The following is a 16,614-nucleotide window of genomic DNA, read 5'->3' as shown; positions in this document are numbered from 1 at the left end:
AATTTTAGTAACAGGTTCCCATGATGGTGGGATTCAAACTGTGGCGTAGCGCCAATGGGGCTGGGCGGGGCATGACGGGGGCATGGCTGGGCATTCCGGGGGCGGGGCATTCCTGGGCGGTGCTGTGGCAAGGACGCAGCCGCTGCGCCGGTCCTTGGGTGGGAAACAAATGCACGCAGGCGCAGGCTGCCACGCACGCCGGTGAACCTCCTGCTAGACTGCTTCAAGTTCTGCACGCTACTGCTGAGAGGAGGGGCATAACTAAGGCAAAAATCACGTGGCAAAATCACCAATTAGTAACCCCCTCTTGGCACACACAAATAATTAGTAACCTACTCTTGGGAACCTGTGAGAACCTGCTGGATCCCACCTCTGGGTACGGGATGATTCGGCTTTTCTTCCTGTTTTGCAGTTCCAAGACTGCTTCAGCAGCAGCAGCAGCAGCAGCACGAGAAGCTTAAGCCTGCTCCATCGGGGGCTGGTTCGCCGCTACAAAATTAATTTGCCACTACAGCTTTTTTGTGCATTGCAGTTCACTCTGTTTGGTGGTCTGTGCGCTGCTATCCCATTGCTTTCGCTTTCTGTTGAGCTGCTTTAAGACTCCCTGAAATCAGAGAAAAACTGGTGGGCAGCACCCACATGAGGGAACTCTCCCCCTAAGGAGTCAGAAAGATGTATTTGGAGGATGCATTTATTTATATCCTGCCCCCCCCCCCCCCCCCCCGCAGGACTCAAAGTCACTGAGAACATCATACTCCCCTCCTCCATTTTCTCCCACCAACAACCTTGTGAGGTAGCCCAGGCCAGGCTGAGAGTTTGTTACGGGCCCATATGTCATGATATATATAAAAAAAGAAAGGTTCACAAAAGGTTCATCTTCTAATCAGCAGAAGTTTGCCAACAGCAAGGCCGGAGACCGTAAGTCTAGAGCAGTGATGGCAAACCTTTTCGAGACCGAGTGCCCAAATTGCAACCCAAAACCCACTTATTTATCACAAAGTGCCAACACAGCAATTTAACCTGAATAACCCCCTCAAGCAGGGGCCAGCCTGCTGTAGCCTCCAGCAAGTCCCACATGCGCCATTCTAGCATCTCTGCCGCCTTGCCCCCCCCCCCTTCCTGGGCAGCAGTCCTCCCTGCTCGCTGAGGTGCACGGACATCAAGTCCAGTGGCCCAGGCCAGCCTAGATGGGGGGGGGCGCGATTCCCCCCCACATGACGAACTCTGAGCATGCGTGCCCACAGAGAGGGCTCTGAGTGCCACCTTTGGCACCCGTGCCATAGGTTCGCCACCACTGATCTAGAGCAAAGTAGCAACAGTTGACCTTTAACATGATTGGTGAGGTCAACTGTGACTCTAGACCAATGAGAGGCTGTTGCCGGGGCGGGGGAAAAGTATCCTTGTTGGATGTATAAAAAGCAAAGCATTGTATATGCTAAGTTCAGAGTCTGAGTTGAGTGTTTAGTTCAGTGTGTGTTCAACTTTGTTCTTGCTGAAAAGTTCTGTATAGCTTTATAGTCTTGTATAGCATAGTCTTGTGTAACCTTGCAACTGCTAAAGTAAAACCTTCCTATGGAAAGAACATCTTGTGTGGAGAGTATTCTTTTCCAGAGTGGTAGGAGGCTGCAGTGGGCGCAAGAAGACTATACACCTTCTCATCTTACCAGACTAGCTCCGCTTTACATTCTGCTGATACCATAGTCACCAAGTGAGCTTCCATGGTAAAAGGGGGGGGGGGGGGTTTCGATCCACTATACTATGCTGTGGTTGTTCAGGAAGCCACCAGCTGTTAAGAAGCAACTTTCCCTTCATTTTACTGAACTCTTGATTGGAGATCTGCACTGCCATTGCTATGCAGACTTTTACAGTGAGACGTTCTCATATGCATTGTTCTAGGTTTAATGCATGGCGATGTAATGACCCAATGCTTGCACAGTAATGGGTCAGTAATGACCCAATGCTTGCACAGGGGCCAACCTTTAGTGCTGTTAAGATGCCCCCTTGGGATCTCTCCTGGCGGGGTATACAGTCGGTTGAAATATTAAAATTAAAAAATGACAACCCGCTCAGAGCCTCTAGGGCAGGGGTCTGCAACCTGCGGCTCTCCAGACGTTCATAGACTACAAATCCCATCAGTCCCTGCCAGCATGGTCAATTGGCCATTCTGGTAGGGGCTGATGGGAATTGTAGTCCATGAACATCTGGAAATCCGCAGGTTGCAGACCCCTGCTCTAGGGTTCCAGTGGGCTAAAAATTCCAATAAATGAATAAGCAGACGAATACATCAGGAAGGAAACAACACAATGGAAACAACGCAACAACACATCAAGTAGGAAACAACACAACAAGCAGTTGCCTCAAATGAAAAAGCATGCCATCTCCCTATAGAAAATGCAAATCCAAAACAGCAGAAGCATGGGAAGGTGGGAGCTGCTTCCTACCTTGACACCACGGATCCGGAACTCTGCCAAGGCCCGGCTCATCTTGGAAGCTGCCGTGGTGTGGTCTTTGCCGTGAGCGATAACTTTCACCAGCAGCGAGTCATAGTGCGGGGAGATGACGGCTCCTTGGAAGGCTGAGGCGCTGTCCAGGCGGATCCCCATGCCCTCACCACTCCGAAACACCTGGAAGGGAAGAGAAGAAGGCCCGGAAATGAGAGGTATTCCCAGAATGCAACGAACAGTTCAGCGGGTGGACTTTGTGCGTGGAGACCAGGATTCCAGGGGAGAGGCTGTGACTCAGTGGGGGACATGTGTTTTGGTCCCTGGGATCTCCAGTTGAGGGATATCAGGAAGGTGGTGGCTGGAAAGATCTCACCAACTTCCTAGGCATCTGATTCCCTGCTGAACAATTCTTACTGCAAATGTTTTTGCCTAATATCCAGATGGTTCCTTTCCATCCATAATTAAAACCCATTATTGCGAGTCCTATCCTCTGCTGCTAACAGGAACAGCTCCCCCCCTTCCTGTAAGGGACAGTTCTTCAGATACTTCAAAGGATCCATCATGTCCCCAGTGGCGTATCTGCCCGGGGCTGGGGGGGTACCCCTTGTCCCTGGGTGCCACTAATTGGCAGTCTCTTCTGTTCTCCCTAGAGAGGAGGGCAGAAGCTGGGCTGCCAGGAGCCCGGGGGAAGGGGCTGCGACTCAGGGGTGGAGCCCCGCCCCCAGGTGCAGTGCAGGGGGGCGTCTAGAGGCAATTTGTCTCTGGGCGCCATTTCCCCCTGATACGCCTCTGCATGTCCCCCCTCAATCTCCTCCTCTCCAGACTAAGCATTCTCATGTTCCCCAGCCTTTTCTCGTAAGGCTTGGCCCCAATTATCCTCGTTGCTCCCCTCTGCACCGCTCCATTCTGTCCACATCCATGTGAGGCCCCCAGAACTGCACACAATACTCCTAGTGTGGTCTGACCAATGTGATGTACAGCGAGACGATGACTCTGCAATTGGGAAATGATACTTCTGTTGATACACACCAAGATCGCAAGGCCTTTTGGGTTTTTTTCACTCAAGAAGAAAGCAAAATAAGTGTAGCTTGAAGGGTTACATGCAGCTATTAGAGCAGAAATCAGAAGTCATGTTTATTTCCTTCTCTGTCTCTATTAGCCGGCACTCTCTCGGCCACCTCCGCTTTATGCTTAGCCCTGGGCAGCTGGACTGCTGTGGTCAGTTTCAATTTGTATTTCTAGCCTGTTTCATTTCTGCTCTCTCTAATGCCGCCCCCTCCTGGGAGTACAAGCAGCCAAGTTGTTTCAGGAAGGGGCCCTGGAGGAGAACAGCGGCCAGACACAGCTCAGTTGGAGACTTACACACGCACACGTCAAGGGGAGGAGATCTCTTCCCTTCACAACAGTCCTGCTGCACTTTGATAAACTGAAGTGACGGGGCACCTTTGGAGGCACGCACCGCAACCCGGCTACTTGCCAGACTGTGTAAAATCACTGGACTTCTAACTATCAGGCCATTGCAGCAGCTTCTTACAGAGAGGGCTCCTTCCTCACAAACCAGGACACTGGCTTTATGCTGGCCCATGCGCATAAATTCTGGATGATTGAAGAGTCCCAGTTTTTTGCTTTGTTTTTAAAACAAGTCAGTCCTCAAGGAAAACACCACTTTTAAAACGAAGGCTCCTGTATTGTCAAAGGCTTTTACGGCCGGATTCAACTGGTTGTGGTGGGTTTTCTGGGCTGTGTGGCCGTGGTCTGGTGGATCTTGTTCCCAATGTTTTGCCTGCATTTGTGGCTGGCATCTTCAGAGGTGTATCATAGAGGGAAGTCTGTTGCACACTGTGTCCAGTGAGAAGGGAATGTTTTAGCAGGGTATAAATTGTCATGTCCCCAGGTGGAGAACCAGTCAGTAAGTGTTTGGATGAAACTTGCTATGCAAACGTGTGGTTGATAGTATAGTATTGCAGGTGGGGTTTTTCAGTCCAGGGAGTGATTCACATTTGCATTCCCTGCAGCAGCAGCAGCAGTATTGGTGAATGCAAATCCTGTGTTTGGGAGGAGCAAAGGCCAAGGAGCATGCTAAGTTCACCAGAAGCAAAAGGCCAAGGGCATGCTAAGTTCATGGACAATGGACTCCACCCAAACACAGGATTTGCATTCACCAATACTGCTGCTGCTGCAGGGAATGCAAATGTGAATCACTCCCTGGACTGAAAAACCCTACCTGCTATACAATACTATCAACCACACCTTTGAATAGCAAGTTCCACCCAAACACTTACTGATTGGTTCTGACATGACACTTACTGACATGACAATTTATACCCCACTAAAACATTCCCTTCTCACTGGACATAGTGTGTAACAGACCTCCCTCTGTGATACATCTCTGAAGATGCCAGCCACAGATGCAGGCGAAACGTTAGGAACAAGATCCACCAGACCACGGCCACACAGCCTGGAAAACCCACCACAACCAGAAGGCTCCTGTGTTCACAGGGGCTCATGACAAAGATAACTCCAAAGATCTGCAAGTGGGGGAGAGGGGGAACCGGACAAGCAGTGACAGATGCCAAAGAGGGACAGTGGGGTTCCTGTGTCTCTAATAAAAGTGCAGTTGAGAGAACTAACAGACTCCTCTCATCCCTATATGGCAAGTTATGCCCCATTTCTTCTCTTATACCACTGTGAAAGATACAGGATTGCTGCTGTCCTCCTTTGCATGTGGTCACCCTGGAAACAGAAAAGCAGACAAATGCCTGTCCTGAATAGACCCATGCTAGCCTGATCTCATCAGATCTCAGAAGCTAAGCAGGGTCAGACCTAGTTAGTATTTCGATGGGCAACTTCCAAGGAATACTAGGGTCATGACGCAGAGGCAGGCGATGGGAAACCACCTCTGAATGTCTGGCTACTGTGGGTTTTCCGGGCTGTGGTCTGGTAGTTTTTGCTACCAGACCACAGCCACACAGCCCGGAAGACCCACACCAACCAGTTGATTCTGTTTGTGAAAGCCTCCGACAATTCACCACTGAACGTCTCTTGCCTTGAAAACTCTACTGAGTCGCCGTAAGTCAGCTTACAAAAAAAAAGGGTTACATATTGAAAAAGAGTCTCTCATGTTGCATGCTGGTGGTAAAAAAGGGTTTAAAGACTAAGAAAGACTCCAGGATACATCCTCAGTGAATATAATCCTAGAAAGGATCAGGGTTCAAATTCTCACTTGGGCACAATGTCCAACCTATCTCAAAGTACTACTGTGAGGAACTCACTGCTCTGCGTTCCTTAGAGGAATTGTAGGATATGGTTACTGGAGTAAACAACAGTTATAAATAATGATTTTTGTGTGTGGCAGTGATGATAACCAATCCCTCTAAAGCCCAGATATCCTTGATTTCTTTCAAACCTCCTGTTCTTAAATTGAGGACTTGAACAAAAACACACACGCATAAAGGTTGAATAAGACCCATATCTAACAGACATCTCCCTTCGATTCTTCTCTGAAGCCTCTAGAAAACAAGCAACAAATAATTATGTCGAGAGTCAGAGTCCTCCAAGAGGTAGTTAACCTTTTGTTCTAATATTACTTGAGAAAACGTGGGCCATTCATTTAAACCTGGCTTGACTCATTTTCACCTAAATTGGGACGCCTAAGGATGTTGCTAAAGGATATGTATCAAGGAGTCCACTGACAGAAGTGGACAGGGACAGAGCTAGCTATTCAAAGTCCATATATCCTCAGGATCTTCATCTATAGAGCTTTCTGGGCATGTAGGAACGGCTTGTGATTGCAGGACAAAATACCCGCATGTTCTCCTATGGGACAGATGGTTGGTTCAGGATGGGGTTGGGGAGTGCCTAAGTAAAGGTTAGTCCTTCATGGCTTGTGCCTATCCAAGGAGATGAACAAGGAGAAGTCAGCTTCCTTCTTGCGTCCCGAAAACATGTAATCTCCACTTCTAAGTCTGCCGCCCACCTTGGGGTCAGTGCTGGTCTTCTTGCTTCAAGAAGATATTAGATAGTATTTTGGCTTTTCAAGTCTCTGTCCCCTTGGATGTGACATTCTAGCAAGGTGCGATATGATGATCCTTTTGTTCTCACTTTGGCTAGAGCCATTTGCATCTGCAGCCACTGAAGCAATCTGATTGAGGTCTTGATGGCTCATCCCCAAGGCCCTCTGCCAGCCAGTCATGACTCTGTGGTCAAGTTCCACCTCAGAGGCTGAGCACAGTTCCAATGGCTGAGTTATTGAGATGAATTCAAGGGCAGAGGGCATCTCTCCAAAGTCAGGGCAGCTTGCCTCTCTTAACTGATCTCCACATTGAGAAACCTCTAATAAGCTTTTAGGTGACTCCAGAGGGTTTTCAAGGCACTAGATGCTCCGAGGTGGCTTGCCATGTCCTGCCTCCGCATCACAACCCTTAGAGATTGCTCATCTAAACACCAGCCAGGGCTGACATTTCTTAACTTGTGAAATCTGAGGAGATCAGGCTGGCCTGGGGCTACCCAAGACAGGCATCAGTCTGCTTTTCTGTTTCCAGGGTGACCACATGCAAAGGAGGAGAGCAGTGATCCTCCATCTGTCACAGTTCTTCTGGCAGTGGTGTGGATTCATCCAGTAAGACAGACAAAGTCTTCCAGTAGGGGGAAAACCTATGTGTTGGCCAGAATGCAGACCCAGGTAGAAGAAGCAGGCAGCTCAGGTGTACCAGTGAAGGACCAACACAGCTCAGGTGTACCAGTGAAACCGTCTAGGGCAGAGGTCTGCAACCTGTGGCTCTCCAGATGTTCATGGACTACAATTCCCCATGCTGGCAGGGGCTGATGGGAATTGTAGTCCATGAACATCTGGAGAGCCACAGGTTGCAGACCCCTGGTCTAGGGAAAGGGGAAACAGACCAGAATCCCACAGTCACACCCCAACCACTGACAATCAGACCATTTGGTCCTCTGCATCACCAGCCAGGCCTGCTTATCAGAGATGCTGATGGACCCACCAAGAGGTTAATGAACACGGCAAGTGTGCAAAGGTGTACATGCAGTAAGGGCCCTTCAAGGAAACATTCTTTATCCTGGGAAGGCCTGATCCTGCGTACAAGAACTCAGTCTGGGGAGGGGGCAGTGACAAACTAGGCAAAATACTGAAGATATATGAGTGAATCTTCTGGGTGTTTTTAGTTGATAAAAAGAATCCTTTGGAGGCAGGTGGCAATTTACCATGGGATTTGACATGGCAAGAGGGATTTTTTTTTTTTAGTCCTCTTCCATGGTCACATTTTCCTAATTTCAAACAATACCCTTCAAAGTACAATTTGCTCCACTGGGGTGGGGGACTACTATCTCCAAGAGGTGCCAGAAAAACCCCTCCTGGTCCAAAACCTGAAAAACCCATTCATAGCCCAGAAACCACACAGCACCCCATTTACAGATTTCGCAACCTCTCGTCTAATTTAGAAGAAGAAGAGTTTGGATTTATATCCCCCCTTTCTCTCCTGCAGGAGACTCAAAGGGGCTTACAATCTCCTTGCCCTTCCCCCCTCACAACAAACACCCTGTGAGGTGGGTGGGGCTGAGAGAGCTCCGAATAGCTATGACTAGCCCAAGGTCACCCAGCTGGCGTGTGTGGGAGTGTACAGGCTAATCTGAATTCCCCAGATAAACCTCCACAGCTCAGGCGGCAGAGGTGGGAATCAAACCCGGTTCCTCCAGATTAGATACACGAGCTCTTAACCTCCTACGCCACCGCTGCTCCATTTAGCTCTGGCTCTGACCTCTGGGCCCGTCACAGTTCTCTCAGGACTTGCTCAACCCATGGGGAGGCAGGACGTGGCCAACCACTTCTTGCTTTGACGACCCTACAGCAGAGGCGAATATAGGGAAAATGTAGCTTGGTGCAAAATCTGAGTTCTCTGCCCCTCCCCTGTATGGGTGGCCGCCCTCCCCCACCACAACCAAAGTTTTTTTGCACCAGGTCTTGAAGTCAGTGTATTGATCTGGGTGGAAGGAGGAGGGGCATGGGGGCGATTTTCTGCACCCCCCATGTGATTAAATGGTCGCAGCCTGGGGACATTTGACCCATATGCCCCCCTGTGCGGTAGGCCTCTGCCCTATAGGGTGGCCATAAGTCATCAGTGACTTGAAAGCATTTTCCACCACAGACTTTTATTGAGGCAATGTCAGTCATGGAGCTGTCCAAGGTACTGAACCAAATATCAAGCTCAAAGTTTTCCTGGCTCTCTGCAGCACTGACTGATGGCAGCTAGCATTAGATGTGGCAAGGAAGTCCTCCAAGATCTCTGAGTCATCTACAGGCTAAGCTAAGCCAGTCTAAACCTCACTGCTGTACATTAGATTGGCTCACCTATGAAGCAGATAGAACATCGTAAGTGTTAATCAGAGTAAATCATGTGCCTAATTGGCTTTACATATGAAACACGTATAATAGCCCGTTCGCGCTACTGGCTGATGAAGTGGAATCAGCTCCAAACACTCTTTCCCTTCCAAAGTCCTTGACAGGCTCGGGGAGCTGAATTTCGAGCCACCTCCACCTTCTGATTGAGATTCAGCCCAAGACACGCATAAGAAGCAACACAAGAATTATGGCTCTCTGGGGGCCATGCAAGGGAAAGAAACACGTTTGTGGATCTCGCTGCTTAGCTTGTTTAAACTGAAGGAAGAATTTGTTATCAGAAGCAACTGAGAGGCTTGTGAATGGCATCACTGGCAGCCAGAATACATCACGCCCTCAACCTCCACATTCCCCTCTTACTAATGAAGCTAATAAATCAGTCACCCAAACTGGGGCAAGACCCGAGGTTTTGCTTACAAATGTCTCTAATGGGGCTCTGTGGCAGATTAGGATTAAAAATGCCTCTCTTCTCCAATGACAGAAGATGGGGACTTTTTCAGCGCTCTAATGACAGAGTTTTTGGCAGATGGTGGGGGAAGAAGAGTTGATTTTTATATCTTGTTTTTCTCAAGCGCAAGGAGTCTCAAACGGCCTCACAATCACAATCCTTTCCCTTCCCCGCCTTGTGAGGCAGGTGGGACTGAGGGAGTTCTGAGTGAACTGTGACTAGCCCAAGGTCACCCAGCAGGTTTCACATGGAGGAGTGGGGAAACAAAACCAGTTCACCAGATAAGAGTCCACCGTTCATGTGGAGGAGTGGGGGACCAAACCCGATTCGCGATTAGAGACTGCTGCTCTTAGCCACTATACCATAGGTGTCAAACTCGCGGCCCTCCAGATGTCATGGACTACAGTTCCCATCACCCCCTGCCAGCATCATGCTGGCAGGGGATTATGGGAACTGTAGTCCATAACATCTGGAGGGCTGCGAGTTTGACACCTGTGCACTACGCCATTCTGGCTGGGAGTGGGGAAATGCTTCAAACAAGGCTACTGCAGGGAAGTTTATACTTAAGCAGCTGGCTACAAGCGACCCTTCTCTTGGATGGGTTCCATGTATGGTGAAATCTAGGCATTCAAAACTAATCTGGTTTCTGCTGCACGTATATAGGTAAGTGCTGTCAAATTGCAACCAACCTACAGCTACACTAGCAAGGGGCTTTCAAGGCAAGGGAGAAGCAGAGGTGCCTTGCCACAGTCAGTTCAATGCACTGGTTAAGAGCAGGTGGATTCTAATATGGAGAACGGGATTTGATTCCCAACTCCTCCACCTGAGTGGCAGAGGCTTATCTAGTGAACCAGGTGTATTTCCACATTCCTGCTGGGTGACCTTGGGCTAGTCACAGTTCTCTCTGAATTCTTTCAGCCCGACTTGGGTCACAAGGTATCTGTAGGGGGGGAGAGGAAGAGAAAGGAGTTTGTAAGCCACCTTGAGTCTCCTTACAGGAGAGAAAGGTGGGGTATAAATCCAACTTCTTCTTTCTCAGTAGGGTCTCCCTTGGTGGTCTCCCTTCCCAATACCAACCCTGCTTAGCTTCCAAGATCAGGCTATCCCAGGCCACCTTCCCTTTTCTGTACATAGTAGCAGGCAAAGCTGTTCTCTAGCCCAGAAGAAATGTGACACCAGAAATACTGGGAGCCTGCACAAAGTAGTATTTGGCCCATGGATGTGGTCTGAAGACACATGATATGGAAATCTGTTGAAACTAATTAGGGCTGGGGCTGGCTAATTCCTGGATGGGAGACTTCTTGAGCTCCCTTGGGTTGGGTGATGGAAGAAAAGTAGGAGGTAAATTAAAATAGGTGAAGTAGTAGGTTAGAGTTCCTATCATATGTGAATAGGCAAAGTTTACATGAACAGATCTTCTTCCTATTCTACCCACATGGCTGAAAATCCTCTACGAAGGGTCCTGAACAAAATGCCATGTGGTGTACAGAGTTACAGGAAAAAGTGAAATCAAGTAGAAATCCCCCCCCCCCTTTCCCATTCCTGCGCTGCATTGGGTGGGGGCTGATTTTGCCCATCACAATTCTGCCTCCCAAGATTTCAAGCTGGCCATCTTGTGTCTGGAAATCCAATTCCTGCTCACAGTGGTCACCACTTTCTAGGGCAATAGTACAGGTTTTTTCCCCCTGGCTCTGGTACAGGAGATGCCATGAATATGCTGCCACAGGAGGTAGTGATGGCCACTAACCTGGATAACTTTAAAAGGGGCTTGGACAGATTTATAGAGGAGAAGTCGATCTATGGCTACCAATCTTGATCCTCCTTGATCTGAGATTGCAAATGCCTTAGCAGACCAGGTGCTCAGGAGCAGCAGCAGCAGCAGAAGGCCATTGCTTTCACCTCCTGCATGTGAGCTCCCAAAGGCACCTGGAGGGCCACTGCGAGTAGCAGAGTGCTGGACTAGGTGGACTCTGGTCTGATCCAGCAGACTCTTTGTTTTTATGACTGAAGCTGGGACTTCAGCTTGTCCATAAGGTATACTCAAAGGTTCACACTCTGTTGTTTCTGTATTGGTTTAGTACTCTGCTAGAAGGACTCTTCTTGGCAGGTCACTCTACATGGGGGTATCCTGAGTGTTGACAGGAATTACCAGCTACTTTCCAAGGAACTCTTAATCAAAGGACGTTTCCCAGCGAGGAAAGGCACCTTTACCCCCTTGCTTCTATCACAAATGGACTCCTTTAAGATTTACTTTTTAAATGATAAAATAGAACAGGTGTTTCACCTCTGACCTCTTCCTCTACCTCAACCCTCTGCTCCCTGGAACTTGGGTCCAACCCAAATGCTAAGACGACAGACCCATTGAGAAATCTTGTAGGAAATGAGCAAATATATGCTTTATTCTACCCAGGATTTAATCTGAGTGTTCGTGGTGCAAAATTTAGGGCCAGGGTGGGCGGGATGCAGTATTTCTGCTCCTTGGTGGTCAAGAATACTTAAATCATAGCTGTGGGCTTGGAAGTTGGGAGGGGAGGCAGGTCTTCCGATTGTTTGACGTGCTGGTGGGAAAGGGGGCAGATGTTGTCTCCTATGGAAATTAAAAGAGCAAATGTCTCCTGCATGCTGATTAGTTCGACTCCCCGCAATCTGCGCGCAGCACCGCAGCTGGGTCGATGAATGGCGCCTGCCGGCCTGTCAAGTCACAGTCCCGTTTTTCATCTTTGGGGCGACAATAAAAAGCCAAGTCAATTTTCCCCCGGCACTCTCAGCTCGGCGTTAAAATATGGAGCAGCAGATTAGAAAAAGCTGGGGTGGAGAGAAAAGGCAATTGGCAGCAAATTGCTCACCATTCCAGCGCGGACAAGAGCCAAATCCAGCCTGACCCAGGATTGGGCGGTTGCAGGATAACAAGGAAGAAAACAGAGAGACATCTGGCAGGCGGTGGAAGGCACTCACCCCAAAACTCAGGTGAGCAATTAAACAACAAAGGACCACGATAACAAATATCCTGGCAGGTTCCCATCAGACTGAATGAGCCGCATTGCACAAATATGTGATCGGGAGAGAGCCTGGAACCTGTGGCTCTCAGCCAGAAAAGCTATTATTCATTTATTAACTTCATTTAAAAGCCACCTTTGTCCCCAAAGGGAACCCAAAGCAGTTCACGTCATTCCCCTCACAACCGGTTTATCCTCACACCAAACTTTACATTGAAAGAGTGTGTCACCCAGCAGGATTCCATACCAGTGTGGAGATTCGAACCAGGGTCTCCCAGATCCGAGTCTGACACATTAACCACTACAACCACATGGCTAAGTGTTTAGTTCCATTGCTGCCAAGTCTGGAAGTGACATGGTTTGTGCCCATGCAGACAAAACAGCAGTGGAAAATATTGGAAACTGACCATGGATTGGAAAAGAAGGAGTAATTCTGGAGTATCTATGTTGAAAGGATCTTGGATATCAGGACTGCGAAAGCCACCAGCAGTCAGAATCAGTCAGTCTTTGGCTAAACCAGGGGTCTGCAACCTGCAGCTCTCCAGATGTTCATGGACTACAAATCCCATCAGCCCCTGCCAGCATGGCCAATTGGCCATGCCGGCAGGGGTTGATGGGAATTGTAATCCATGAACATCTGGAGAGCCGCAGGTTGCAGACCCCCGGGCTAAACAGACTCACTGTCTGCCCTGCAGAAGAAGGCAGAACTCAATGCTATTGGGGAGGTGACTGAGCCCAGGGGTGGCACCTATTAACTCACTTATTTCATTTTTACCTTGCCTTTCTCCCCAATGAAGACCCAAAATGGCTGACACTGTTGTCCTCTCCTCCATTTTATCCTCAAAGCAACCCTATGAGGAGGTTAAACCGAGAAGGTGTTGACTGGCCCAAAATCACCCAGCGAGTTTCCATGACAAAGTAGGAATTCGAACCTGGGTCTCCCAAATCTCTGTCCAACACTCTAACTACTGCGCCACACCAGCTTGCCACATGTCTTGAATGTAGGTAGTCCCAGGTGACCGTTCTGGGAAACTCCCCTTTCTAGAGTCCTAGGTTAACAAGGCTGAGACAGCCTCGGCCAATCAGATTTCAGTGGCTTGACTCAAAGGCAGGCAGGTTCAGAATTTATTGGGAAGAGGCTACAAGTGAGCGGCACAGCAGGCCCCAGAATCAAATCCTCCGTTGCCTGCTTGCTTGTTTTGTTCACAGCCTACCTTTCTCACAGCGATTCAAGGCAGACTACAGAAGCATAGCAAACAATTCAATTGGCTTTACCAGTCCAAGAAGAACGTCAGGGAACTGGGCTGGCAAAGGCTCTGGTCTCAGTGTGTTGGGAGCAGCTGCTGGGCGAAGCAGATTGGATTCGGCAAGCCACACAGATCTATGAGGCAGGGGAAGGTCCTTCCCTATGTGTATATGTGGGTGCGTGCAGGGAAGCAGGAGGAGAAACAGCGCACGAAAACACAGTTAACGAGGCAGGCCGTGAGCAGGGCTGTTAATTCAGCTTCCTGGGAGGATCAGTATTTAAAACAACAACAACAACAGAAGCTTCGGACTGTTGCGATAGCGAAAAAAAAGCTTGAAATGCCGTGGGCAACATCTGTTGAACTCTCAGATGCCAGAGGGGTGGCAGAATAAATTTTCCAGCTTTTGGGAGGGGGGGGGGCGGACAGAGGCATGCTCCAACGCCCAGCTGAGCTCGGCAATCCACTTAGACTCGCAAAACCAGAATGAATTATGCAAAACAGTAAAAATTGCCCAATAAATCACGCAAGGTAATCGAAATGGTGCCGACGGTGCCGTTCAAATGATTTGCGCCGGTCCAGCCTTTCGCGGCGCAACGTTCTGTTATCACACCGATCACGTTTTTCATGCCGCCCTTTCTCACCGGAGCCCTGGGTGGTGTCCTCAGAGACCCCCGCCCCATTTCCTCCTCACCATGCCCCTGTGAGATAAATTCAATAGGAAAAAAAACTGCTCCAAGGTCAGTCTGTGAGCTTGGTGGGGATGGGAGGATATGAACCCAGGCCCCTCCCGTCAAAACCCAGCATTCTGTTTTTATTTGTCACCTTGCTACATCCCACTGGGATGTTCATCGGGGGCTTTCCATCTGCACAGTCCTGAACGCCGCCTCGGCCCTGTTGAATCAGAACAAGAGCCCACGTAGCCCAGCAGGCTGCTTCTGTTCAGGAGAGAAGCTCGAGTTTATTTCAGCATGACTCCAAACAACCTGTCGATGCAGATCTCCTCTTCCACGGGAGCTTCCAGAGCCCCCCCCCCCCCCCCTGTATCTGCCGAGCTCTCTGTCTTCCTGTCCACTCTGGTCATGCCTCTCTTCTTCCTACCTCTACCCCTACTGTGACACGGCCAGAAAGGAGGTGAGGGGGAGACCATTCTGTTAATAAAAAGACACCCGCTAGATCAGTGTTACAAATCTGTGGGATGGGGAATGGTCTGGTCTAGCCCAATCTCGTCAGATCATGGAAGCTAAGAAGGGTCAGGATGTGAGGCCACCCAAGAAGACGCCTAAGAGGAAGGCAACAGCAAACAACTTCTGCATCTCACTTGCCTTGAAAGAATTTTATTGGGGTCACCATAAGTCAGCCGCAACTTGGTGGCACTTTACAGACACCTCCCCCCCCCCCCCAAACACACGGAGGGATTACATTATCCTGACCTGGATTGTCCAAGCTAGCCCAGTCTCCCCAGATATTGCAAGCCAAGTAGCTGGTCAGTACTTGGGTGGGAGTCCAGCAAGGTATGCCAGGTTTGCTATGTAGATTAAGGCAATGGCAAACCACCTCTACTTCTCATTTGTCTTAAAAGTCTCTTGCTGAGGTTGCCAGAACTTGATTTGACAGCACTCACCTACCTCAGATGTGTAGCAAGGGGGAATAGTGCCTGGTGCACTAGTGCGTCCTCCGCCCCCACCACACCCCCACCATGCCCGGGAATGCCCCCCGGAACACCCCCACAGGGGGTGCACTCGGTGCGTTGCGCCCCCCCTTCCCCTTGGAGCTATGCCTCTGACCTACCTACCATCTGTGGCTTTTTTTTAAAAAGGGAAGAGTCAATAAAAGCCATAATGCCTTTCCACCAAACAGTGCAGAGGGGTGGCTTACAGATTTCCTCCTCCTCCATTTTATTTTCACAACAACGCTGTAAAACAGGCTAGGCTGAGAGAGAGAGAGAGAGAGAGAGAGAGAGAGAGAGAGAGAGAGAAAGGGGGGGAGGCAAGAAAAGCCTAAAATCACCCACCCAGTGAGTTCCATGACTTAATGTGGATTTAAATCTGGGTCTCTCCAGTACTAGTGTGGCATTCGAACAGTTACAAAACACTGCGTGCCTCTCTCTCTCTCTCTATAGCACCAAAGTAATAAAAAAGTTGCTACCCGAAACATCAAAGGCTACAGCCTTGATAAACCATGCTAATTAACAATTATGCAAATGTTTCCATCAACTATAAGAGGGACAAATTAGTACTCAAGAAACAGGAGTTTTGCCTCCTGACTGCGACAGACAAGTGATAATTAGCTCAGCCAAACATTCCAGAGACATCAACAGGCATTGTCTGTCCCAGGCGCAAGCTGAGGGACTAGAAACTTGCTTGCGATTCAACATTAACTGAAACTCTCAGAATGAAAAATTCTTCATCCGAGGCACCTGCAGAGGATAGTGAAGAATCCAGATGGTGGAACCGTCATGGTGGATCACACCAAGAAGCTATCTGGTTCAGTTTTCAACAGTGGTTCCTATGGAAATGGAGTGCTAAGGGATACTTCTGCCATCCCTGAAGCCTGAAGTTGGAACAGCAGCCACAGCAAGGAAAATATGGCAACTGTTCATGTGTCAACAAATAAAAACCAAGGGAGCATGGTAAAGACCACCAAACAAGACAAAGCTGTGCTATCATATTGTGACCCTCAAAGAAGAAGACCCCAAGAAGAGTTTGGATTTAAGAGTTTAAGAGTTGGATTTAAGAGTTTAAGAGTTTGGTCTGTCTCTTCAGCATGGTGTAATGGTTAAGAGCAGGTGGATTCTAATCTGGAGAACCGGGTTTGATTCCCCACTCCTCCACCTGAGTGGCACAGGCTTAGCTGGTGAACCAGATGTGTTTCTGCCCTCCTACATTCCTGCTGGATGACCTTGGGCTAGTCACAGTTCTCTTAGAACTCTCTCAGCCCCAGCTATTTCACAAGGTGTCTGTTGCGGGGAGAGGAAGGGAAAAGAGCTTGTAAGCCACCTTGAGTCTCCTTACAGGAGAGAAAGGGGTTATAAATCCAAACTCCTCCTCCTCCTCCTCCTCTTCTTCGGAGA

The 16,614-nt window shown here is 49.1% G+C and overlaps 1 protein-coding gene across 3 annotated transcripts in view; it reads right to left on the bottom strand.

Annotated features, from left to right (window-relative positions):
* Positions 1-16,614, bottom strand: part of PC (pyruvate carboxylase) — a 473,075-nt gene that overhangs the window by 159,549 nt on the left and 296,912 nt on the right. For all 3 annotated transcript variants that reach the window (XM_048512904.1, XM_048512913.1, XM_048512922.1), the window contains one exon: positions 2,442-2,624. In XM_048512904.1, coding sequence (XP_048368861.1) covers positions 2,442-2,624 — 183 coding nt within the window. The remainder of the gene's footprint in view (positions 1-2,441; positions 2,625-16,614) is intronic.

Source organism: Sphaerodactylus townsendi, linkage group LG01 (genome assembly GCF_021028975.2).
Source record: "Sphaerodactylus townsendi isolate TG3544 linkage group LG01, MPM_Stown_v2.3, whole genome shotgun sequence".
NCBI classification, from domain to species: Eukaryota; Metazoa; Chordata; class Lepidosauria; order Squamata; family Sphaerodactylidae; genus Sphaerodactylus; species Sphaerodactylus townsendi.
This window is presented reverse-complemented; position numbering and strand designations above follow the sequence as displayed.